The sequence below is a fragment of the Lepisma saccharinum genome, chromosome 11 (genome assembly GCF_977018435.1).
Source record: "Lepisma saccharinum chromosome 11, izLepSacc3.1, whole genome shotgun sequence".
NCBI lineage: Eukaryota > Metazoa > Arthropoda > Insecta > Zygentoma > Lepismatidae > Lepisma > Lepisma saccharinum.
Genome location: NC_139239.1, coordinates 80,652,586 through 80,680,353, shown reverse-complemented (window position 1 = coordinate 80,680,353; position 27,768 = coordinate 80,652,586). Strand labels below are relative to the sequence as shown.

General features: G+C 34.6%; 1 protein-coding gene across 1 annotated transcript; it reads left to right on the top strand.

Moving 5' to 3' along the window:
* The first annotated feature begins 268 nt into the window (after nucleotides 1–268).
* On the top strand, nucleotides 269–27,714 carry LOC145995101 (ankyrin-3-like). Its single transcript, XM_083131637.1, has 9 exons — nucleotides 269–301; nucleotides 1,006–1,210; nucleotides 11,453–11,642; nucleotides 13,061–13,196; nucleotides 14,913–15,095; nucleotides 16,950–17,088; nucleotides 21,166–21,372; nucleotides 25,274–25,503; nucleotides 27,643–27,714. The coding sequence occupies exons 1-9, from the start codon at nucleotides 269–271 to the stop codon at nucleotides 27,712–27,714; spliced, it is 1,395 nt and encodes a 464-aa protein (XP_082987763.1).
* Nucleotides 27,715–27,768: the final 54 nt, after the last annotated feature.

Below are 27,768 nucleotides of genomic sequence, written 5' to 3'. Positions count from 1 at the left end.
TCCAACAATTGTACTTGTAAATACTTTATAATTTCTTAACTCTATACATTACACTTGCCTTGAAATTAAAAATTAAATAAATTATGGCATAATCATAAAGAGTATTAGTTCAATTATGTCTAGGTTTGCAATTATAAAATTTGGTTTAAAATAAATTAATATAGTAAGTGCTGATTTTCATTCGCATGTTACATTTTAAAAAATTCCAATTAATCAGAATATTGCCACTTCCAAATAATCATTAATTAAAATTGCTGCACAAACTAAAATGACAAACTTCAGGAGAACATGTCAAGGCCTGGTAAATTCGACGCCAGGCCCCAGTACCAGGTCGCAGTCCGGCATTTGAGAAACACTGTTTTAGATCATTCAAGTGAATCTTCATGTGGTTTGCTATTGCTGTTATCTCGATATCCATGGTAGAAAATTGGGTTATAGTGTCACAGATCTATTACAGATATCTAAATAATGAAAGCAAAACACATGAAGATTTACTAACAAATACTAAACAGGTCTAAATGTTTAGAATTTGGAATAGCATAACAATTTTCCAAGAGAATGGGACTTTTCAAAATAATGTTGCTGGGGCAAGTTAGGCAACTTAGCAAGGGGGAGGGCTTGGGGGCTGATTTAAATATTGTGTAGTGTTAATTAATTTTACTTCCTTACCAAGATTAAACATCTTATATAATAAGTTGTAATATACTGAGAAATTCATCTTCAGGGCTTCTACCCCCACCACTTTTTCACCTATAGATGGTGGCTGCTGATAAAAATTAGCCCCCCCCCAAAAAAAAAAAAAATCTGGCTATAACCCTGGGTCAAAGGTTCAGAGTGGCCTTAAGAAGGAGTATCCTGTTAATGATTTTAAATAGTAAATAGAGTAATTTACATATTTCTATTAATTGTAATTATAAGTGTAATGTGCACAAATAAGAAGGATTGTACATACACATTATTGCATAATATAGGTATGATATAGTTTTCTTTTTTCTATCTTTCCAGGCTCAGCCCATAGCAACTGAACTAGTAGCCAAGCTACTGGGTAATCGCGTTGCTGTTTCTCCAATAGTTACTGTAGAGCCTCGTAGGCGGAAATTCCATAAACCAATAACATTGACAATACCAGTGCCTCAAGCTGCCAATAAAGGAATGATAAACCAGTATTCTGGTGATGCTCCAACGTTAAGGCTACTATGTAGCATTACAGGTAACAATTTTCTATATTTGTGTAACTAAATTCAATGTGTAAAGTTGTATCCTCGGTGTTGTTTCCCTTGTATATTCTTTCTTTCTGTAAAATTTCAACCTTTCATACCATTTTTAGTTCTCTGTAATAGAAGTGAATGACTTCTATGGTATTTTTAAAAATATATTTTTTTCAGATGATTTCGACCATCATATTTGTTATGTATGAACAAATATGAAATTCTTATTTTTCATGATTGTTCTTTTACAAAGAATTCTGATCATAGGCATTAATGTTTTGCTTGTCTCTATTATATTCTGTTTCTGCAATGTTTCGATGTGCCTATACATCACTAAACTACAGGATGTCTCGTTTTTCTTCAACATCCATAGCAGAGTGGTTAGTACAGCATAATACGTTGCCGGGTGATTTTGTGAATGCCCCCTCATCAATTTCATCATATCATCTGTCATCCTCATCATTGTGATTAGCCAAAAGTGGCAGAAAAGTGACGCTCTATAACAAACATCACATCAATTTGCTTATTTTTCTCTACGATTTCTCAATTTGCTAGTGTGTTTTTCATGCTCAGATGTTTAATGATTTGTTTATCTGTGTGGAATATATTAATGACCATCATCATGATCTGGTGTTTATCTAGCCCTTCAGTATGTTCAAAGTGATGGAATTAATGACAGATCCAATACACTAATGTAGTTTGAAGCTGATTTTTTTTCTTCTTCATTCTGGACATGATGTAATAACTGCAGGCTTGAAACTTAACTATTGGCTCACAACTCTCTCTGCGCCATCAAAGAATATACTTTAATTTGCACCATTTTTTCCAGTAAATGAGTGAATTCCATTTTATTAAAAAAAAAAAAAGAAAGAAAAAAGTGGCTAAAAGGAAGGAAGGCCATAAGGGCTAATAACAAGTAAAAGGGATAAAGGAAATACTCAACAGACATGGGATAATTTCAAATTTTTGTAACCGCGAGCCGCATCTTCAAGTATAGAAACAAAGTGTATGAATTTAGCGACACAGACGGAGGGATATTGTGGCCTGCAGTGCTGCGACGTGTGGCCAAAAAAAAAATATTGTTCTTTTGTCAGGCTTATCTAAAACTGTGAGTGGTGGTGTGTGTGGGAGGGAGTACAATGTGGGGGGAGGCAGAAGCTGCTGATGAAGGTGAGGGGTGAGGATGGGGGACATTACTGGGCCGCCTTCTTCAGGTCAGGGGGTGTGGTTGCACTCATGACTGATATGTAAGCTCTCTCCCATCTTTTACTTACTGAGGTGTTAGTGGATTTGGGCAAGAGGTGAATGATCGCTACCCGGATCTGTTTTCTCCAGGCTATGGTCTTGTTGAATTATTTTCTATTATTATATTATATTCTACATAGAACAAAATTCTACATGGATGCCACCAAGGTTCAAATCCTGGTCTGGGAATGGGTGTTCTTTGTGTGTCCCTTCATCAATTTCATCATATCATCATCACTCACCCTCATCCTTGTGATTAGCCAAAAGTGGCAGAAAAGCAACACTAAGTAACAAAATTCAAATCAAAATAAGTCAGTCAAATTTTCCTGGATGTGTGTTCCATCATCAACCTTTGAAAAGATGATTTTGTGTTTGTGTGTGTGTGTTTTATGTACAAATAAGAGAGAGACCCACATACTGAGGTACTTGAAATATTTCCAGTGGGAGAAATTTCAGCACCTTCTTTCAAAGCATATGCCCCAGGAGTTGAAAAAAGAACAAAGTTTCAACTAGAAGGGGAATCCCCTTTCATCCTCCCTTGCATAATCCACAGGTTAATAGGTACTCTTTCCATATCAGCCAATATAGTCATATCAATGTACCGATAATTTCACTAATCTGAAACATAGATTAATACCCTGTAATTTAGTGCAAAATTCAGCCATTTTGTCTTTATTTTCATTGATATAAACATACAATTCATATCCCCTAGTTTCGTAAAGCAAAAATCTAAATATGTAATTTATTTTTCTAATGGTAAATCTATTTCTATAACCTGGTTACATACATTATGAAAGGCGATGAATGAAGCAGTCTTGTTTCTCAAGGAATTTTATCAGGTCGACAGAATCTCAGTTAAGGCGAAGAGTGACAGTTTTGCACCAGGTATGCATTTATTTCAATATCATCGGAATGGTCACTGCTGCAGAAAACAAAATGGTGTACAAGAGAGTATGAATTTCTCCCCATGTTGCAAGTGGAAAGGTTTTTTAAAGTTGATTATTAAGCTAGATACGATCTGCAAAAAAAGAAAAATATATATAATGAATAAGGACAGAATCCCATGTATTCCTTATGGACAAACAACTTCAAGTTTCAGTTCATCAAATAGAAGTTTCAACTTTTCCTGCCACAAACAAAATCTTCAACCTGTTTTCTTTCCATTCATGTGTTTTTCTACGCCATCGGAAGTTTTGATATTCCCAAGAGAACAAGTAAAATAATACTCCCACGATAAGCGTAATGCTTCTCTTACAATCATCCAGGGCACAGACCTCTCCTTCCCAGCTCACCGTGGGAAAGCTCGGTGGAGGAAGAGTGTTTTAGGGTCTTTCCATGACCTTGTTCCTGACTGGATACTGAAACTGTTCATCATTGCCTTAAGTAAATTTGATATCCATACTTTATCAGTATCAGCCAATATTTTGCCAACTTTGAGTTATCATTTTTCCATGCTTGTACATGCTTTCCCAGTGATATTTCAGTAATTGTGAACCAGAGACATGATAGGAGTGAATTCGTGCTTATTAGATAGTGTACTATAAGGTATATATTTCATTTCAACTTTAAATATTGACTATCATATTAACAAAGACGATAGTAGGTTAACCTAGTGAGATATTTAAGCAGGGATCCTGGGTTGCAATCTGGGAAGGATTGGTGTTTGTTCCCTTCATTTCATTATTTTTTTTTATCTTTGTATGGTTTTTATTAAATCACACAATTCTTTTTCAACAAATTACTGTAGATGGTAGGATCACTATCTTTTTAAATATTTTTTAATATTTTTTTTTAAATTGCCTATTTGCTGTCATAGCTGATAATCTTACCATTTGACATAAATACATTGTATTTGAATGCACTGTGCTGTCATTTTGATAGTGCCTAGGTAAAATCCATTGCAGTCACCTGTTTGCATACATTAATGAAGAAAGTGAAAGAATCATTAAGAATCTTCATGAATATTTTTGCTATTTTATGTTAGATTGGTATGATTTTTCATCAAGATCTGTAAATTTCATGTCATTCCAACCCTGTAATTTATCAGTAGGTGTTCTTTTGCACAAAAAATGTATCAAATTTATTTTATTTTAGTGATTCAATTTACATTTTTGCATGTTAGAAATCAATACCCAACTAATCATTGCCATATTATGAAACAACTTGTATATGTAGAAGAAAATAGCACTGCTCAAATGAACATGTATTACATGCATAATAGTGAGCAAACCATAAAGACAGTGGACTGTTAAAATCTAAATACAGCACAAAGTTGAGGGTTGATGATAATGTCCAGTGTGTCCTTCCTTCTCATCTCAAACAATGCATTCAATATTGAATTGTATATGAAGAAGATATGTTTGAAATATGAATGGTGAAAAAGGATAAATATTATCAAGCTCTTTTAAAATAATGTTAATAACTAGAGGCATGTATATTTCGTTTTTGACAGATACATGAAATGTGAAATAACACGTTGCAATGTTCATTTTCCATGTTTTTAAAAGGTGTGAGCTGTATTTCCTAACATGTTTTGTCACGAAATAATGCAAAATGAACTGCAAAATCGGAAATCAACCGTTAAACATGAAATTTACAGTTATTTACCAGGACGACACTTTCTGAAGTGAATTATCCTGTGAGTTATGCAAATCTCGGAAAATTGATTAATTCTGCTGTAAATATTTGAGAAGCAAGAATTGACTCCTTTACACAGAAAAATAACTTAATACTCTGATAACTACGTAAATGTTTTATTAAAGGGGAAACGTTTATTTTGTGTACTAAGTATAGTTTTTAAATCAAATTTAGGGTTATAATCACCTTTTTAACACCAAAATGATCCTGAAATGTACGCAGGCTTTGTACCGAATTCTTGATATTTTGTTCACCAATAATATGTGGCTCTATTAATAACAAATAAACTAATAAGACATCCAAGAGACTCCTACTATAATTAATGCAACACAATTAATCAAAATGTGTGTGATTTGAATTGACAAGACTTTTTATACAACCTTTGGGATATTTTATATGCTATTTGTTGGAAAGTGAAAAATACATTTCAGTCAAATTGTGCAACATAATGAAAATAAGGCCAGCTTGGTGGTCGAGTGTATTAGTTGTCGACTTTCAATCTCAACACCAGAAGTTCCCAGGCTCGTGTCCTGAGCGTGTGTGTTTTTATGTGATTGATCCTTTACCAATTTCATCTAATTATCGCCCATCCTCATGGTTGTGATTAGCCAAAAGTGGTAGAAAAGTCCTGCTAAATAACACAATACAAATACATATTATAGCAAATATGTTTTGTTTCCACTGAAACATGTTTTGGAACTGAATTGCGTGGCTCATGTTGCAATTTTTTTTAAATTTCCCATATGCACAAACAGTGCAACAGAATAACATGGAAGAAGAGTATGGAAGGTTTAATTTTTCATATTTATTTGAGTAACAACAGTTTGGAGAAGTCTTCATGTCTGTTAAGAACAACTATCAAAGAGCCCTCAAAATCTTTCAGAATGTAGTGGCAACTGCTGAAACAAGTGCTGGTAATTGACACTGTAGAGGTCGTTTAATATCTTCTTTCTCCATTTAATGCTATCCTGTATCCTGACAATTTGTACTTTCGATTCTAAGTAATATATATACTGAATTCTCCCTCCCTTGTTCCAAGTGATATTCAGTAGAGATAAACATTATGAACATTTTTCTTCATTTTAAAGTCACCACGTGTTCCAATCAGTAACGATTGGCAAGCTGCAAAATGTGAATATTATATATACATACTGCTAATGTAACTCTTAGAATATCTTGTGGCATGCATAGATATTATAATAACTTATTTAAAAGTTAGTGAACATTGTTATTCAACCAGGTATATCAAATCTAGGTTCCACATATTCCATGTCAATATGTTATCACTGAGAGTTCATTCCTGTTATTTATTCATCTAAACCTGAACCTGTGGTGCAACAACCCGTGAGGGCCAAGGCCTACCTACTGACTGCTGGCCTCACTTCCACGTGTCTCAGCAGAGGTGGGTGATTGATCATCCAACCAGTTGCAGGGTGACGTGTGGTCAGCACGATGAACTTCCAGTCGTTATTGTAGGTTTCCATGACCAGATTTATTCATAAACGTAATAAAACAATGTCCACATTTTAAAATTTTGAGATGAATAAATGATTAAAAGTAAAGTGCCTCCCTGTGCTTTGCACCTCACCATGAAGGCATATAGGGGGAGTGGAGTTAGGGCCCCTACACTTTCTTGATCATGGCCAAAAGTGGGGGTTATGTGATCAGCACCATGCTCCTTGTCACCTTTACCCACTTTATATGATGCTGTGTGGGTGCTGGAGCTGCTTGAACAGGTGGAAAAAATCCAGTTCAAAACTTGGTCTCTCGCATGGTAGTCATATGCCCTAACAACTGAGATACCGTGGCTTAAATGAATATATGATATTATTATGTGAATTATTAAATATATTAATAGATTCACATATGAACTGAACACAATTTATTTGTACTGTGAACAACAAAAATCAATTTGTAATAACTGTCTTTTCAATAACATGGCATCATACCACCTCAGTTAGCCAAACGTGGTGAGTGGTTTACTCACTTCCTCACCACTGAAGTTTTAGATTGAATCCCAACTAGGAGTGTTTAATTTCTGCAAGAAATCAGGGAAGGTGTAGGTTGAAGACATCAGCACTGTGGTTTCTAAGCAGGTGTGAATTAACAGGGAGAGGGGTATGCTAGGTATTTCACCCCCCTTCCACCAATAGATCCAATCATCCCTAGCAGTAGAGATAAATTTTCACCCCTCCCCCATTTGTAGCAAATTTTCCCAATTGTAAACTTGTTCATGATGCATGCATCATTTTGTTCAAGAGTGCAATTGTTGACAACATATATAAGAATTGGGAAATTGACTCTGGTAATTCTCAAATAATTCTTAACAGTATAATAAACATTCTCCATTTGTTTTTTTTACTAGAACAGAATAAAATACTAATGAAGTAGTTTCACGTCTGCTCATTCTCACATCAAATCCTTGCATAAGAAGACAACTCTAAAATTTGTTGTGGAACAAGAAAATAACTGATAAAAGTGATGTAAAATGCAATAACAATGAGTGAAAAATAATACAGTAAAACCTATAGGGACCAACAGTGGACCACTGAATGCTATGAAAAGACATTTCTCTGAAGAAATGAATGAAGTCATTGCGTTGTTATTAATATTTTAATGTTTTGTTCCAGTTAGTTTACTAATATTAATAATATTTAATGTGTATCCTCTGAAAAAGAAAACAAATTTCCTTGTAAATATATTTATTTCTCGCTGAAACCTGCAGTCTTACAATGTATGGCACCCCCCTCCAGTAAAAAAATAGTTCTCAAGCTGTTTCTAAGTATACTAAAAATACCTTATGCATATGTAAAGATAAAAATAAAGATAATCACCTCCCCCTCCCCTTGTGCACTGAACCATGCAGTGAAGTCACATAGTGGTGGCAGAGGGAAAGAAGGCCCTGCATTTTCTCCACAGCAGCGATAGTGCAGGTGATGAACACCATGCTCCAGCTGTTTTACCCCCCCCCCCCTAGAGTTCCCAAAGTACCTATTGATTTAGGTAAGTCCCAAAGCTGCTTCATGCAGGGACATTGTTGAAAGAATTCTCACCCAGTCACCCATCGTGGGAATCAAACCCACATCTCCAAGATGGCAGCTAGATGCCATACATAAATGTATATACAGTGTATATATACACATCTTGCTAAATATTGGTTAGACATCATCATTGAACTCAACTATAAAGTGTTTTCAGTAATTTGTCTTAAATAAAGGGGGGAACAAAGAAGAAATATTTTTCTCACTTTCATTTTCATCTGAAAATGCATGATTATGAGATAATGAATATATTTCTATGTATATATTTAACGAACAAGTAAACTTTATAGGCAGCTTGTAAGTCATTGGACTTAATTTTTCCCCATTAAACCCTATACAATATAGAAATCATTCACTTCTAATTACTCCTTAATAGCCACTTATGCCTTTTTCTTTTCTGTTTTAATATTTGGTTGCTCTCTGTCCCTTCGTTATTGTACTTACTCCGTATTGTTCATACTATTTGAAACCCAGTGTTAACTTGTAACCTTTTCCCAGTATGATGTCTGGTTTGATGTTCTTATAGGTTATTTCTCTACTGTTTATTTCAAGTTGAGTTAATAGAGAATCTCTTGTTTATTAATTGAGGAAAATATTCTTAAAAGTTGGTAGTTTAAAACTTCTGTCTGTTTTTTTTTTTAAAATATCTTTTAGTAGGGTCCAATCCTAGTAGATATTGATTTTTTAATGAGTTGCAGTAGATAAATAAGAATGTCAGGATACAGATGTCATAAAGTCACTGAGGGTTGAATTTTGTCTCAAAAAGAAAGAAGCAGGTTTATTCTTTTCAATCATTGACTTGTTACTTTTTTCATTAGGAAAGTAATTGTTGTGATTAATTTCAGTGTTTTATAATACCACTTTATTCTTTAAAGCAGTGATAACTTCTTTGCTGTTGATGTTTCAATTTACTAACACGTTCCCCTCACTTTAATACAACGCTGCACGCATTCCTCAGGGGTGTTTCGGAAAAGATCACTTAAAGGTAATGGGCAACACTGTTTCTTTTATTATTCCTTTTCCTCAAATTATTAAATTCAGTTTGATTGTTAGAATCATTTATAGCTTCACAGCATTTTTCTATATATATCTCTCAAGTTGTTAAAACTATTGTTCCCGCCTGCATTTGAATTTTAAGATGAAGCAGGAAAATTTTGCAATATACTTATATATATATTTATATGTTTTTGTTGCTTTTAAGTATTACCATCTGTGTTCCCTGAATTCTAACAGTGAAACCCTCAGTTCAGAATTTACCTTCATTTTCAAAGAAGAGAAAAAACTACAAACAAAATTCAGTGCTAGTTTTCAAGGTACTGTTTCCAACTTATTCTCTTTTCCTGGGCAAACACTGATGAGGATAAGAACTTCGTGACCTGCATTCTTTGATTCTGTGTTTTGAGTAGGAAACCTGCTGTCTCTTGGTCTCGGTAAACTTTTTTTTAATGGTTCTGCAAAACAGATTCTTAGAATTTAGGTTTCTGGTCCTCTTTTGACAAAATAGTTTGCAAAGGAAAAGAATAGGAAACAGCATCATCTAAGACATAAGCTACATGCACTTTTTAATATAAAATGTAAGTGTAGTTTTTCTGCAATTTTTACATTTCTTGCACAGTATTTAAGTGCACTTTTGGTTTAGCAAAATAGAGCACTCTGGGAGGGTTATACTACATTCACAATTTTTAAAAACAACTGTTTGCAAGAAGTAATTACTATTTATCACTCTCAAACTTCCACAAGAGTAAGTGAAAAAATGAGCACAAATTTTGTACCAAGAAAATAAGCACCATGATATTGATTGCATTATCTAACCAACAAATCAGATTAGAGAATATATTAGTAATTTATTGTATTGTTGTATTGAATTCAAAATAAATAAACACAGTATTAACAACTTAGAGGAATTCAATTTATATTAAAAATAATAGTTTTCATTGAAGTGAACGAATTGTGCCATTTAATATAAATTAGTTGCCCTAAAAGGGTCTTTTCTGAAACCGTTGCTGCTTCCTTTTCTTCATTTGCAACTTCTTCAGTCTCCTTGTAATATATGTCTATAGTTTCTCCGTCTCCCTACATCATTCAGTTTCCATTTCAGTGTTGCTGTTTTTCTCATTCACTTTCATTCTGCTTTGTTTCTAAGTTTAACCCTTTCAGAATTGGGATTTTGTTATTGGCACAATATGCGTTATATAAAGAATTAAAACAAAGCAGTTTTAGAAGGCAGTGAAATAAGTAAGTAATTTAGAGCTATGCATATTTTTTTATAAGATGCAAGCATAATTGTACATTTGTGAAAAAATATACATTCAAATTAATTTGCAAATAGTACCATGTTGGAAGGGTTAACTTAAGCTTTGTTTTGTATTTTTTCTAGTATTGCTGTAGTAAAGCTATTTTTGTTGTGTTTTGATTTTATAATTTTAACATTACTTTGTTATTATATGTATTGTAATTAGCCTTGTTTTGTGTTTATACCTGGAGAAAAGATGTTTATTTATTTAGGAAGTTTAGTAATGGTTTCTTACAATTTGGTCCATAAATCATGATACATAATTTTTAAATAGTACTGAAAAAAAACAATAAACAGAAACAACATCAAAATTAATAATGTGGCTAGGGTTGTATATGTATATATAAAAGAAACATACAATTCTTTTGAACAATTAACACATCTGTCCTGACCTTGTGTTTCAGTAGTTGTCAGTACCAATGTAGTTAGTATATGTGTGCTCTGCAGACTTGATTTTCTGTTTTATCCTTTTAACCATTTTTTAAAGTTGGTATTATTTTTTAAACAATGTCATCTGTAGAAAATCTAATCCTGTAGAAGCAATTGTGATTACTGTCCAAAAAATCTATGGTGTTGTACTGTTGTTTATGTTAATGATAGGTAGGACTAAATTCTGTTTGAATAATAATTCGCATGACAAAACATGATTTGCATTATTTGTGGAATTAGTTAGACCAAGTCTAATTGATATCTAAAAATTATTTATCCGAATATTCTGACATCAACTAGTGCAAATTTAGCATGAAAAAGAATAATAACAAATCACTTTACTTGTTCAATATCTTCAGGAATACTCTTGCACCTATGATGAAAATATGCACAGAAATGGTAATGCAGAATATCTGTTGATCACGTGGAGCATGTTCATTCACACACAAATATATATATATATATAATAACTTGATAAAATGCTATCATGGCACTGTTTACTCATTTAGAAAATTAGTTGCATGTTTTTTCATATTAAACTGTTGTATTCTGCACATGCACTGCATTACCGAGATGCATTTATTTTCTTGTTGCTGCAGGCGGAACAACAAGAGCACAGTGGGAAGATGTTACCGGTTCCACACCTCTTACCTTTGTTAATGATTGTGTGTCTTTCACAACTACCGTGTCTGCAAGGTTCTGGTTGATGGACTGTAGGAATATAGGAGAAGCTACAAAAATGGCAACCGAGCTATATAAAGAGGCAATTCATGTACCTTTTATGGCGAAGTAAGTAAAGATATGCTATATTTTGGACTAGATTATCATCAGTTCATATTGCCCGTTACTGTTAATGGTAATAGATAAAATAAGCAGTTAAAATTGTAGCCTAGTTTAATATGTTGTGCTGGAGACAAATTCTTGAAAACTACAATTTACCTTATGTGATATTCAGACAATATTGTAATTTTCTATGAAATGTAATTATTGCTGTAGTGCTGCAATGTGTTTTTTTGTTTTATGATAGACCAAGAGAAAGTTCTATGCTGTAAGTATTCCGTTTCATTCAGAAGAATTTTTCCTATAATTTTGTTACCCTTTTCACTTTCAATTTACTTAGATAACTAGAAAATAATATTTACTGACTTATATGTATATTTTACTAATTTCATATATCACATAACTTTCCTGCTGCTCTTCGCCAATTGTTCAATGTATTGTTTAAATTCTTCAGATATTTACCTATATTTCGATAACAAGATGAAGGCATGAGTTTCTAATATTCACTGTTTATTTGAGAAATTCAGAATTATGTTATAGTAAAAGTGATAACCTTTGCTTAACTACTACAGGCTGATCCAAAATGCATCACAACCTTAATTTTGATTGTTAATAATATAAAAAACACGAGGGATTCATGGTCAGTGTGTAAATAATACTCTCTTGTTCAATGAGATATTATACATTTTTCTTAGCAGACACTTGAAACTGTAGGATATATACACAGTAGAATCATGATTTTTACAAATTTAAAGGGATTAAGATGGAAAAACGTAAAATCCAGGAAAGTGTAATATCTGGGAAACTTTTTTAACACAATACTCAGTTCATGCTTCATGGAATGAAAAGTTCCTGACAGTAAAGTTTTAAACTAGAATAAAGTATTCACTTATCCATAAAAAAATTTCAGTGATCTCCAAGAATCTTGACCTTGTTCATTGCTATTTTAAATGTTTCAGAATCTCTAATGATTTTGGAACATGTGATTGGAAAATGATAATATACTGTGAAGAATATTTATTGTTGGTACTGGTGTATATTTCTTGGAAAGACATAGTGAAACTAATTAACAATTAATACATACATTTTTAAGATACTGTAGTTCACAGATATGATATCATTCACTGCTCGAAACATTTTTTTTATAAGAAATAACTCATATGAAGAAAATAATTTGTATTTTCAACAATTATTTCAAAACAAATAGTGCAGTTTTAATCCTTCCAAGTACTTGAATGTCATAAAATATTGTTTAAAAATTCATGTCATGACATGATTCATCTATGAAATGAGCATTAGTGAATTATGTACAAAGTATACATTTATTAATATGCTTTCTTAGTGTACATTTCTCCATTAGTCAATTTTGATATATTTTTTATTGATATTTACTTGTTAACTGACGAATATACTTTGTGTTGTAACAGGTTTGTTGTGTTTGCTAAACGGGTGGATGTCCTAGAGGCTAGGTTACGAGTGTTCTGTATGACAGATGACAAAGAAGACAAAACTCTTGAACACCAAGAACATTTTACAGAAGTAGCCAAAAGTAGAGATGTTGAGGTAAGATATTTGGTTCTTATGTACTTACTAGCTTGTGGTGCTTGAAAGAATATAAATATATGCAATATATGGAGCACAATATACAGAAACATTTTGATTAGCATTAAGTTGATTAATTAACAATGCTTATTTATTCCTTTAATGATTCATCAGAATTGAATTATAAATAGTTATATTCATGGAAACAAAGTAAAATTATCTCTATCCATACCATTATGGATGAAAATATGCAGCATTTGTTTGCTATGGAAAAAATTACCTTGTTTGACCCTCCCTGGGAAAAATTCTGCGGACTTCCATGTCTGTGAGTTATGTATTTCATTATAGTAGTTACTAATAAAACAATTAGACACTGGTAAGATATTATAGTTAAATTAATTGATAGGATACAATTTTGATCCAACTAAAGTACAGTAACTCTTGTACTTACATATCCTTTTTTGTGATGTTTTTGAAGTACTAATATATCATATTCCAACTTCATAGTCTTCTGATACTACATTCTAACCTGTTGTAATATTTCACATTGTTAATGCAAGTACATGTGTGACTTTCAATACACTTCAATTGTAACACCTTGAGTACAAAGTTATTGCATTAACTAATGCACTAACAGGTAGGCATTAGACTGTTAAGATGAAAATTAGCCATTCAACAAACAAAATAAATATTTTTATGCTTATTAAAGCAAGAAAAGAAAGGTGAACTCTCACCCAAAAATATTCTTCAAGGATGGGTTCTATTAATACCTCTACAACATTGTAATTATACTGACATAATTAAATCTAGTGTGTGAATCTGGTTTTAGAAGTACTCTGAGAAATAAAAGACAATAAAAAGAAACATTTTAATAAATAATTTACACAAGCTGCAAATGTCTTGTAAATACTGCAGTTCAAAAATTGTTTGTGTAAAAGAAACAAAATTCTAATGTTGGCTTTTCAAAAAGAGATTGAAATGGAGCAGTTTGACTAAATGTTCAAGAAGGAAGAGAGAAAAAACCGAGTCCTTACCGACTAAGCACTTGTTTAGAGTGTGTTCATATTACAGGCTGGGGTGTAAGGGGTGCTGCTTCCACGTAGTGCACCCAAAAGTCAACCTCACTTCCACGTAGTGCACCCTGGACAAGAGACTAACGAGGCTCTGGCGACTGGCGCTATGGCCAGTATAATTTTGTGTGTGTTGTCCTGTTTTATGTCCTTGTGTGTGCTGAGTGCGCGTGTACAGCCTCAGCTTTTAACAGAAGTCAGAACATTTTAAGGTTTTAAAGTTTTTAGTTATGCAACGTTTGAGTTGTAATTTGTAATGGTAAGGGGCTGGACCCCGTATAATGTGACGGGAGCAAATTAGCCTAAGTGCTGACGCTCCCAAAATTTTATATTCAAATTCAAATTCAAATTACAGGCTGATATGAATACAATGAGATAACAACATATCACATTTAAGAAGTTTGTAAAGTTGTTATATAGCTGAAATTTCAACTGGACCTGTAGTTTGAAGTGGGTTCCAGGCAACTGAAATGTGCCTCCACCTTTAATTGACTACAAACCAGTAAAATTACTTATTACTCAATGATATCTTAAGGAGAGACATCATGTTTTGATAATAAATTTTGAGTAAGTGAGTTGATTGTTGATGTCAATGAATAAAAAATGTCTTCATTTTCAATTCAGTTTTCCTCAAACATTAAACATTGTCCTGTAACTTCTTTTGTAGGTGTTGGAAGGAAAAGCACAATTTGTGGAATTTGCTGGGAATTTAGTGCCTGTTACAAAGTCTGGTGATCAATTACAACTTGGTTTCCATGCCTTTAAGGAAAATAGGTTACCCTTCACAGTTAGGGTCAAAGATCCACATGCTGATACTGTGGGACGGATTCTATTTATGAGGGAACCTAAGGTAAGTGCAAGTTATTATATTTTTTATTTAATATTTAACTACGTAGTGTTTGGACTTCTTAACAGAAAAAAATTAAAAACCTATGCTCAGAATTCATCACTTTAGCTGTAAAATATCATTTATATGTTTTTTTTTATTGTTTAAGCACAAACTTTACACATAATAAAGTATAACTGGTGTCATTTCATGAAAACTTTATTTTTGTCAATGGAGTTAATAGAGTGAGTATGAGTATGTCAGACTACATCTTCTACTAAATCATATATACACAATACAATTTGATTTGCCTGTTCCTCAAAGTCAGACCATTAAGTGTAATGATACAAACAACGGATTGTATAATACTACCAGTTTTTTGTAAATTTCTGCTGTAATAACGCAACATTTTTTTCAACCTTGTGAATAACTCCCAAAAGTCCATTAATGTCACAACAAAATGGAAGTGTTTCATGGATAAACAGGTCATATACTTCCCTATAATCTTGTGAATATTAAAAAAAAAAAAAAAAAAACAGCTCAGTACCAATGTGGACCCAATGTTCATAGGAAGTTTATATCACTGCATTACAGTGCTTTGGTCTTAGTAAACCTTTGTGTTTTGTGCCCACTTTTCATTGCATGTGTTTCAACTATTTTAACAGCCCCAGATTTATATATGTGGAGGTTTGGGTTTCACATTATTATCAATCCCCCTTCCCCCTATATACAATTTCAATTATAACCTTTAGGCCAAGTTATGTTAGATGGTTAGTTATACTTTTATATATACCATATTTCAAACGATCTCATTTTCTCCATTCTAATGGCCCTTTTCAAAGTAATTTTTACCCAGTGTAGCCCTCCTAAGAGGGGAAGGCCCAGGGCTGCAGTCCTGGTTTTGGGTGAATATGAAAACATGGTTCAACATTGTGATAAACCTTTCACGTACAATTAGTTGGTACTTCTTAAGAAGTATGTACAGTCCATCACAAAAAAATAGCACCACTCTTAAAAATTGCATGTGTAGTGTGATTTAATAATAACAATAACCCATGCTCGACATCCCTCGAAAGGCCTTGGCCTATCTACCAAATACCAGTCTCCCTCTCACAATTCTACATAGAGGAGTGAAGATCTTCAACTGGTAATGAGGTGCCGTGGGGTCAGCATGTGAAACCCTTGGCTGTTATGCGCCATTATTGGCCACGGAGGAGGACGATTTAATAATAATCATAATTTTTATCCAACCTGTATGCGACCATGGCTCCACCCTTGCTATTGTCTGGTTCACATGTCAAGAAGAAAAGAAATTGTTTTCTAAATCGTCCAGTTGCCGGAAGATGACATAATTCATAGCAGAACACAAATGCGGTGGTGCTCTTTTTTTATGATGGACTGTACAACAACTTACTTTAAGGAGTATGAGCTTCATGAGCTTTTGAAACATAATCTGTCTTTTAAATTAAACAATACCATTCACAGATCGTGAAGCAGGTATCAATTTAGCAAGTAATTTCAAGTGTTTGCTGAAAGTCTTTTATAGAAATTTACTAAGATATTCCACATACTTGACTATTAATCTTACATGAACATGTTTGTTGTGGAAGAAGGAAGGAGGGGAGAAGGGTTAGTTAAAACATTATTTCTTTTCATTCTTCATTGCAGACATGAAACACCTATTCCTTCTTTAGTTGCTTTTAAAGCGTGAGATTAATTTTATCCTGCATGTACACAATGAAGCCTGATTATTAGCTTCATTATTATCATATTTTTCCACAGGAAGCAATTTATATTTGAAAGTTCATATAATAAATGGAAACTCTATATTTTAAAAATTATGTTTATGACTGAAAGATTTATTTCTTCAATCCATAGGTTGCCAAAGGTGAACCTCCACAGTCACCAATTTGTATACTCAATATTGTTCTTCCTGAGACCATCATGCCTGAGAGTGCACCATCTGAACCAGATCTCCTCGAGCTGGGAAAGAAGTACAGTTTCTTGAGAGATGGAGGTACGTGTTGGTTTCTTTGCATGTGTATATCACCGGTACTTGAGTTGGATTAATTAACTGATTAATTAGTCCTCTATTGGTATCAGCTGATATACAAGGTCGTACCCAAAAGTAATGACACTAATTCTGTAAAAATAGTTTTATTGAAATTAGGTTCCAATGCACTTAATATTTTTCAAAGTAGGATCCTTGAAAGTCCATGCAGTGGTTCCAGCATTGCTGCCACTCTTTGTAGCAGCGCAGGAACTCTTGACCTGAGATGCCTTTCAGAGCACTCGTGTACAAGAGAGCTGCTTGGACATTTTCAAACGTCCCAAAATGGCATCTTTTCAGGCCTAATTTGAGCCTCGGGAACAAACAGAAGTCGGCCATGGCCAGTTCCCGGATGAACGTGAATGAGGAAGCATTGCCACATTTTTTCTTGACCAGAAATTCCCTCTCTTGCAGTGATGAGTGAGATGGCACGTTATGATTGTGGAGAAACCAGGTGTCTGCATGTTCCAATCTTCTGAAAATATACGATGTACAACTAATTTTGTTGCACTCAAACGTCTGTCAGAGTCCGAAACAGACTTCACTTGAGTCACATGGTCGACAGTTCTGGACGTTGATGGGCATCCTGAGCATTGTTTGTCCTCCGTGTCTTCTCTTCCTTCCTTGAAACCTTGTGAAACCTGCACACTTGTGCTTTCAACAAAGTCTAGTCCCCATAGGCTTGTCTTAACATTTCAAGTGTGTCGGTAGCGGATTTACTGAGTTTGATGCAATTTTTTATCGCACTGCATTTTTGACTGTGACACGACACTGAAACAGCTTCCCACTTTGCCAGCAATTTGAATGCTGGAATGGCTCGGAGACAACCGGGTTCCATCAGACTGTATACCTGACTGCCATCCTGCCCAATAGATCCATCCCCCGACCCTCCTGACTGGCCCTAAAAAATTGTCGTATTACTTTTGGGACAGACCTTGTACACACATTGTGTATCAGTTTATCATTAAAATTATGGGTTACTTTTCATAGTGATATATGCCTAAAATCAAAACAGAACTTGGTGCAAAATTCTGTCATCTTCTTGGTATTTTTTTTATGAACCTAAAGACATAAAATACTAGGGATGGGCCGATATGAAATATTTGCTGATAGTGATAAGTGCCAACATAAAATTTACCTATACCGATAACTGATATTCTACCGATCCGATATATAATTCCAAATAGGTCTTGAAGAACCTGAATGGATAATTGACCTCCTTAATAAATGTGTGTTTCAAGGTGACTGCAGTGCAAAAAAAAAGGTATATATTTAGACATTTACTTTTTAAAAAAGTAGGTCATGTGGAGATTATCCATAAAAATTATAATAAAATGGCAGAATTTTGCACTAAATTATAAGATATTTATAGCTATATTGGATCGGTAAAATAATTGGTAAGTTTATCGGTACAGTCAAGAAGAAAATGATCTTTGTTTGCTGCTGCTGCCATGTAGTTGCCAACCTTGCCATGCAGAGATGATGAAAAGAAAAGAACACCACACAGTGGCGAGTATAGGTAGCAGGGGTAGTAAGTATGGTGTCATTGTGTGGACGATTGTTTGGCCTTGTTGTTGAACTGGGACAAGCAGGAGCAGCAGGTGATCATTAAATTCTGTGCTAAACTAGGAAAGACATTCTTCAATGTCTTCTTCATACAGTGTGACAAAAGAAGGGGGGAAACAATCGGATTCTCCACTATGATAACACCCCAGTGCACTAATTGTTCTTGGTGGCACCAAGCTCGAGACATCTGTCCTTCTGCAGCCTTCATACTCACCAGTCTTGCAACAGCTGATTACTATGTGTTTTCCAAGCTGAAAAATGCAGCCAAGGGTACAAGTTTGCTTTAACAGAAAATGTCAAGACATCCAGCCACCTTTACCCCCTCCCTCCCCAGGGTTTCTCCCTGGTACCCATTGATCTGAAGCTGGTTGGGCCCCAGAGCCTCTTTATGCAGGGACAAGGCTCAAAAAATTTCAATCTTAGATGACCCACCCTGCGAATTGAACCTGGTTTTCCCTTGTGGCAGCCGGACACCCTACCGACTAAACCACCACAGTTCATATTTTTGGCTGTACCATGTATTAATTAATGAAGTGAAGAAACCATTCATGGAACATTTGCAATTTATGTTGGATCAGTAGAATATTGGTTGTTAGTATCAATAAAAATGATATGCAACCTTTATCACTGTTTGTAAAAAATTCTTCTGTCCATTCCTACTTTGAATTGTTAAGTTTCATAAGATCACACTATTGCTTTGTAAGGCATTTATTGCTAATCTCCCATCCCTAAATAAATCCCAAGTGGATGGAGCTTGTGATCAGAAACATACATGTAACATTAAAGAGTGCTCTTGTGCTTGTTAGCAGTTATTGTGAACTAGTACAAAAAACTAAATAAAATAAAGTTTTAAAAATCCTTATGTTGAGAAACACAGTGAAGTTGTCCACGTACTCATTTCTCATGACACAAAGTTGTAATAAAATTACTAATCAAATTGTGACATAAATGAAAATTTGCCACAAACCATGACAAGTAGTTAGTTATCTATTTCTGCTCCATATCTTCCTGTTTAAATCCTCTCCACAAAAACAACAAACAGCACAACCGTGCAAAAAATGGTTGGCCAAATGTAACAACATATCGTTGGGCAATGGTAATTTTGGCCATGGTTCCAACGTTTGGTCAACGTGTGGTTTTTACGTTTTGGCCAACATCTTTTCTAACAAACCTAGAGTGGTTTTCAAACGCCCCCCTAACCTCCAAAACGTCCTGGTCCCTCACTCCCTCTCCACAAAACCAACATCCCTCCGGCCCACAAATGCAACCGCCCTAGGTGCAAAACCTGCCCCATTCTTGTCACCTCTCACACCCTCCAGGTGTACACGGCCACTGGCAAATTTACCCTCCACCCTAAAGGGACCTGCCACACCTCAAACTTGATTTAATCCTCACCTGCAACATCTGTTGTGATTTATGCCTGGGGCAAACATCTACCGCCCTCAACCTCCACATCAATAACCACCGTGCACCACCCACAACCTGGACTTCACTGTCGCCATCCATACAAACAACCACAATACCCCCTTTCAACGACTGCTTCCGGGTAGCGATCATCCATCTCTTACCCCAACCAGCCAACACCTCAGTTTTCAAAAGATGGGAGAGGGCTTATATATCAGCCATGAGTGCAACCATTCCTCCTGGCCTGAACAAGGCAACCCAGTAACTCCCCCCCCTTTCCGCATCCCATCCCACCCTCCCACTCACAGTTTCGACGAGCTTGGTGACGAAACAGTGTTTTTTTCCATTCAACGCACTACTTCTTCTATGATCGAGACCTGGTAACTCTACCAGATCTCCAACTTCCGGTTGCATCTTTTTTTCTTAAACCGAAGATGCAGCGTTAGACTGCGAAAATTATAATTTTTCTACTTTCTGGTGAGTGTTTCCATTTTCTTCTTTGATTTTTATTTAGCCCATTTGGCCCTCCTTGCTTTTATCCATATATATATATAACACACACACATATATATAGTTCATGAACCACCTTCACAAGAATACCTGTAAGAATGTTCTTGTTCTGCTACAGCTAAACAGACAAACCATAAGCAATTCACAACACAGAAATATTTTTCATCTATGGCAGCTGACAAAGGACTGGTGAGTGACTAGAAGTTATGAATAGCTTTTACTTTCATTAGCAAACTATTATATTTTCAGTATGTGTTGTGACTGAAATATTTTAAAAGAGACCGTTACATGTCACTTATTTTACACTGTAAAATTTACAGCATACTCTTGAAAGTAGTTCTAACAGGAGAAAGTAGTTTCTAAAACTGATTTTGACTCACTTTTCCATGGTTGGGCAAGCATTGGCAACATTCATTGGCCCAACGTAAGACCAACTTCAATTTTTGTAATGGAAGTGAACTTTAAAATAAGTGAAAGTGGACTTTTAAAAAATGCTCTCATTACTCTCCCGTTATACCATGTGCTTGCCTTTAATATTTATTATTTTTACCCTTTTAATTGTAGGTCGACCAGAAATGATCCATAGAGCAGATCTTCGGTTATCAGACATTTGCAACCTCCTGGACACTGATTGGGTACAACTAGCCAATGAACTGGATATTGCTACATCAGACATTAACCTCATAAAATCCGAATACCCTGACAGCATTCCACAACAGGCTATGGTCATGCTGAGACTTTGGATGCAACAAGCTGGAAACAAGGCCACAGGTATTAGGAAAAATCATCCTCTTATAGTATTCCTAATTATTGTTTCATTGGTAATATTGGCAATTCTAACTGTGTTTTTTCTTACACGTTAAATCTTACTTCCCAGGTGCAGATAAACTGGTAAAGTAGTAGTTATTCCTGTGACCGTACAGTAAAATCATGTCTGAACCAGTTGCATCTCTCACATGAAAGTAAAAGAAAGACTGGTGTTAATGACTTGAAAGGGTTACATGAAAGGTTATTTACCAAAAAGGATTCCAAGTTAGAATAAATTCTAATCTCATTCAGTATATTTTAATATCAGTAATATTAAACATATTACAATGATGCTCAATATTTTGTACAACTAATGGCATTATTAAACATTTTCAATGTTAACATAATTATTGTTATAATTGCACAAATTTGGACAAAGTTTTGAACAAGTATTGTAAGTATTACATGTAACTCCTTTTTCCTTCTGTTCTTAATTATTGGTTTAAATTTGTAAAAAAAAATCCATATTCATCGCCTACTTAAATTCCAGTGGATTAACGATGTACAATTGATTACAGAAGGTTGATCCGTCTATATGTGTCCGATTTTAAACCTTCAACCCTGCTCACAGAATCGACCGATCTGAATGATTCAAACAGCAGGTGAAAGCCAAAGTCCTCTAGTATCACGCCAAGTTCGCGTGTGTATGGTGTGCATCATGGCTCCAAGGTGAACTGGTTTTGGGAAGGCTACGTCGCAGCACTTTTCCACGCCAAGTTTTCCGTGACACCGATTCAAAAACATTGTGGGGAAAATGGATGTGCATTGGGGTTAACGACCATCAAGAACATAATTAATCAACATAAACACCACAATGTTCGAGCAGTCCTCTTTCACCCACAAAAGGGAGTAGAAAGTGATCGTGTACTGCGGTGACTCCACCTGTACCCCAGAAGTTGCGCTGAATGGCCCTATAGGAAAACCCTCCTACGCAACGTGTGATGGCAAGACGAGTGCATATGACACAGTCAACTGTGAACCGCAACCTACGTGACAAATTCAACCTCAGGTTGATGTTTAAAAGTCGTGGACACTTCCTCACTGCGGCCAATCTGAGGGAGAGAGAGAGACTCTCTGCAGGCACCTCTACGAACGCCATCTATCCGGGGAAAAGTGGAAGTTTTTTGCCACACTCGATGAAGCATGGATTTATCTATCCAATTGTGGCAATATTCGAGCCGTAATGTACACCCCACAAGATGCAAAATCCCGTCCTGACTTCATCCGTCAGTGCAAAGCAAGTTACGCAAAGGGATTTCTGGTTGTTACGGAATACTGCTACGAAGGCAAGTTAACGATTCGGCAGGTGCCTAAAAACTGCAAAATCAACTCTGCATTTTATCAGCAACATATCCTCACACCAATTTATACAGACGATCTGCCCCGTTTGTATGGAAATGCAATAAATCAGGTCCGTGTGCATGGATAAGACCTCATCACATACATCTCGTTCTACACAGAGATTTCTACAACAAATGGCGACAGACACCGGCACCCAGGCTATTCCCTTCCAGGACATACCAGTAAAGTCACCTGATGCCAGTCCCATGGATTTTTTCGGGGTTGGGCTATTGAAAAGATCACTTGCATCTCGTGGTGTCACCACTGTCCGTAGCCTCTGGAAACCCTGCCAGGAGGAGTGGCTCGAGATTCCCATTCTTGTAATTCAACGGAGCCTCCCACAATAGAAGTTACGGTGCAGGGCTATTGCCAGGACCCATGGTGCTCACATCGAGGGCAAACGCTGGTGCTTCCGTAGTTTTTCCTAAAGTAGGTGAGACATCAAAATCGGACACATATAGACGAATCAACCTTCTGTAATACTGTATTAAATGTTTTAATACGATTTCCAACATAGTACTGCCATTATGCAATACCTCAAATTACAAGAACGGGTACAAAAAATCTTTACTAACAGGTACTTCAATTATTTGTAGTCAAAAGAAAAAAATCATATATTTTTCAATCATTAGTGAACATATCCTGTTATTGTTTGTGAATATATAGTCTAATAAAATTTAAATCATTGTTACAAGATTTTACTGTACTACATAGGATTAAGATTAATTTTATAAGAATATTCCCTTATCCAAAATACTTGACTCTCAAATCTATCATGACTACTAGACTTAGTGGTGAAGTTAAATCAGTAGAGAGAAGTACTTTTATGCACATAGTAATGTCTGCATGAATTTGTTAGTTTCATGAAATTATATATAAATGGATGTGCCTCATAAATTAGTATAAGAAAGTTATAAATGGCTATTACAGTGTGCTGCAATGCCATTAATATTTCTTAAGATGTGCAGGTGCCTGCAATTTTAGGAGCTATCGGAATTAAAAATTATGAGAAAGTAAACTTATTTCTAAGAATGTACATTTTTATTTGCTTTATTGCATGATATTTGAAAATTTAATTTACAACTAGCCAGAATCTATAAGACTTCATGTACCTAGTAAAAGTTTAGTTTTTTGGGACATTGAAGTTGATGGTAGAACTATTATCATTAGCAAAAATGTACTTATAGTAACTAAAATAATTTTTATTCTCTCAACGTTGCAATGAAATTTACATTCATCTTATTTAGGATTAATAAAGACAGTGAAATATTATTATTAATAATAAATCTATAGAACTGCATTGAATATCTGTTATGATAATCTTGTAAATAGGTCGATGTACAGTTAAAAGTCTTGGTAAGAAAAATTTTGAAGATCCAGAAAGCAATAGAAAATGGAAACCAGAAGATAACAGCAACATTGTACCACATTTTTATTGTATAATTTTTTCCATTAAAATTTCATATTTTTATTCAGTGTAAATAAATCTTACACTGAATCTTTTCTTTCATAAGTTACTGTAGAGTTCAGTTATCTTCATGTAGAATTTCATCTTAGTACATCCCTTATTATGTAAAAATTTACATTCAGAAAATATTGAATTAAGACTATTTGAGTTAAATATCATATAAATGAAAAATAAAGTTAAAAGTCTTATAATTTAAAATTACTGTATTTCAAGTTATGTTTTCTGTATATTATTTTGGTTCATTGATAATGTATAAATGATAGCTAGTTAATTTCTTGAGAGAGTGATTTTTAGCAAGAAATTTTGTGCTTTGTAACCTGATGTGTACATAGTATATGTTTAGCAGACCCATCTAGAATGTTTTCTGTAAAGTAATTTAATTGAATTTAAGTTTTGTAATTAGCAGTTAAGGATTTGCCATGTGATTAATAGTCATGATAGACTGAGAAAATCATTTGATTGGTTTAAGGGAGAAATATTTATCAGATTGATCATCAGTGATCGATCGCCAGCAGTAGATATTTTCAAAAATACTCTCTTTCCTTCGTATATAGTTGTTGAATAATATTACTTTCATGAATGCTCACCAAATGATTTTTTGTATATTAAATAATTTAAATAATGTGTATATCTGTATATATATGAGGTTTGTGATAAATATTTAGTATCAAACTTGAATGTATAGTCCTCCAAAATTTATAATAGTGAAACAGTGGGTTTCTGACAATAATTTACATTTTTTTAATATCACTGCATATCATACTTTCTGTTTTACTGAACATATGTTTATGCTGTGTTACTTTTGCACTAAAGAATTTTCGGCAATGAAAGTGTTGACATATTGCATTTGGAGCACTGTACATAGTTGCAAAGGTAGCAAATATTCTTACATTCACTGCATGTTAACAGAAAAATGTAAATGCTTATAATGAAGACTGTACAGAAATGTTATTATTTTTGTAACTTCCTCAACATCTTATGCAAGCAATGCACAGTAGAGTAGCTGGCTGAAGATCCGGTGGTCAATATCTAACACTCACTTCTCTTGTTCTGCAGGGAACACTTTGGAAAAGGCCTTGAGGAGGATAAACAGGGAAGATATTGTCAACCAGTGCATCTTCAATGTTGAGCCAGTCACGGACGATGTTGAAAAGGCACTTGCCAAAGTCCAACTTGACCAGTCAGGCTTCGATACGTTTAAGGAAGAACTAGGGCCCTCTAGAGATACTTCCTTAAGACGTAATGCAAGCCTGGATGCTACCTATGATGAACAAGACATGATGAAGGTAATTTTTTTAGAAATACACAGATCATAGGTCTGCGATGAAAAAATTGTTTCAACTTGAATGGCTGATTCCTATGTATTTTTGCGCAAAATGCGATTTTTGGATTTGACACCCCATGGACTACTGCTGGATGCTTCACAGGGACCTGTCACAGATGACTTACAAAAGGAAAAGCTCTCGAAGAAGCTTTGAAGGGATGAAAAAATGGTATCACAAGGACTTGTAGCAACTCGATAAGTGACTGAAACTCAAAATTTGCAGCTATAACGCTGGACATTTTATTTTTTATGTCAATTAAATATGGTCCAAATACACGTTTTTACCAATTTTTCTTAATTTTTAACTCCATTTTGTGAAAAATCCTTACATTATGGAGAACAACGGGGGTCTTTTCCGATTCAGTGCACCTAAAAACATTGAAATCAGTCATTGCGGTTAAGACAATTTTCAAAAAGTCTCAAAACACAGACCTGTGATACGAAGAAATAGAGAGTTGTATTAGTCTTATTTGGGTCGGAGTATAAATATTTGCGGTGTAGATGGTGAAAGTGTTTGTGCTTGAGTTTTGTTTCAAGTACACTTTAATGCACACGTAGGCTAATTGGGACTAGGCCTACAGTTTATGGGGGGATCCAAACCACTATGTTCCTCCACTGGCTATCGAACCTAGGATCTCCTTTGTTACAAGGCAAGTGTGTGTTTTGCCTTGGCTGCATTGAGATCAATGTTTTGTGAATAGCAGTATGTAATAACAATATTAATAATTCACTAGAACTGTTCTCAATCTGAGCACAACTAAACTGATGTTGATGATCATAACATTAAAAAAAAAAAATTAAAAAAATATAGAATGTTAAAATGCTGCTTTACAGGTAGGCTTGCATGCTCTGTACCTTCCACCACTACTACTTTGTATGTAGTTCATGTAACTGCAGTTTTTAGTAGAAATGTACATGCAGTGGCTAAACTTATTTTCTCTCTCAGCATTGTGACACTTCATGTGTATCCTTTTCAAGATCTAAATTTACAATGTCCAATGTTGAAATACGTAGATGAATAGGAAGTATGTCAAAGTATCAATGATATTTAGTCACTGCAAGTAGAGTTTTCTTTAATATGATTGATTGTACTGAGAGAAGAATGATTGAGATAGTGCTGGGATGTGTCAAGGTTTTGTTCTGCTGTATAAGTATTGCCCAAAACTAGTATATTTTAGTATTAATTGCTGCCGCTATTAAACTGATTCAAGTACCCAATTTCTTACCTTTGTCGGCTGTATTTGTAGAGGATGTGCAATTTTAACTTCATCACTGTTGTACAGTATAGCATGCACCATTTTCCTGCAAGAAAATGCCTAAGAAATGTGGTTTTGTATCCCTATTTTCTTCCAATGATTTCACGTATTATACATCTTTTTTTCTTGTTTATTTAAAAAGCATAATCATAGCTATCTTCTTAAATGCTCAACTCTGAAGTTGGTTAATTCAAGCTCTTGACAACCTCCTCCTCCATTCTGTTATATCCCTGCTCATGCCCTATTTTCCTTCATCTCTTCTTTCTTCCTTTTTCATATGTTTTTTGGAAGTTGAATAGGGTGTGACTATAGTCTATGTTATGTTCTTACTTTAGTGCATTTCTCCATTTGTTCCTGTCTTCTGCTAAAGTCCTAATTTCTCTGCAGCTTTCACAGTTCACACCTGGATCGTTCATTAGCCTGCCAATGTGTTCTTTTTCTCTTTTATTCTTCCTTCAGTTGCAATTTTCATTATTCCCTTCTTTGAGTGATCTATTTGGACATGTTTCTTTTACAGTGTGCACTTAGGATATCTTCTTTTGTTACTCTGTCTATCCATTTCATTTTCAATGTTCCCTGGTTAGTTAACTTTTAGCATTGTAATCAGTGCTAAAAAATTCTTGATGATAGCATAAACATTGATCACATTACTAGCAGTGCACTTTTGTACTTAATTTGTCATAATTCAGGGCTTTTCCATTGCTGGAAACTGGAATGCAATATAACATGCAAAATTGTGTTCCCCTGTCTGTTTATTTAAAAATAAATTAATTTATAATTAGAGTTAAATCTTGCATTTATCTGTAAGATGCATAAAGTTCTAAACTAGTATTGTTATTTTGTAGGAATCGGAGTCTGTAGAAGAGCTCGTGCAAGCTGAGAAGATAGTTCCCATATCACCAGAAAAAGGTGAATGATTTATTTTTTTCTTGCTAACGTTAGTGTGTTAAGAAATTTTCATGATTAATTTC

Coding starts and splice junctions, on each gene's coding strand:
- LOC145995101 (XM_083131637.1), top strand. CDS start 269: ATGACAAACTTCAGGAGAACATGTCAAGGCCTG. Junction 1,211..11,452: donor GCTACTATGTAGCATTACAG/GTAACAATTTTC, acceptor TTGTTGCTGCAG/GCGGAACAACAAGAGCACAG. Junction 11,643..13,060: donor CATGTACCTTTTATGGCGAA/GTAAGTAAAGAT, acceptor GTGTTGTAACAG/GTTTGTTGTGTTTGCTAAAC.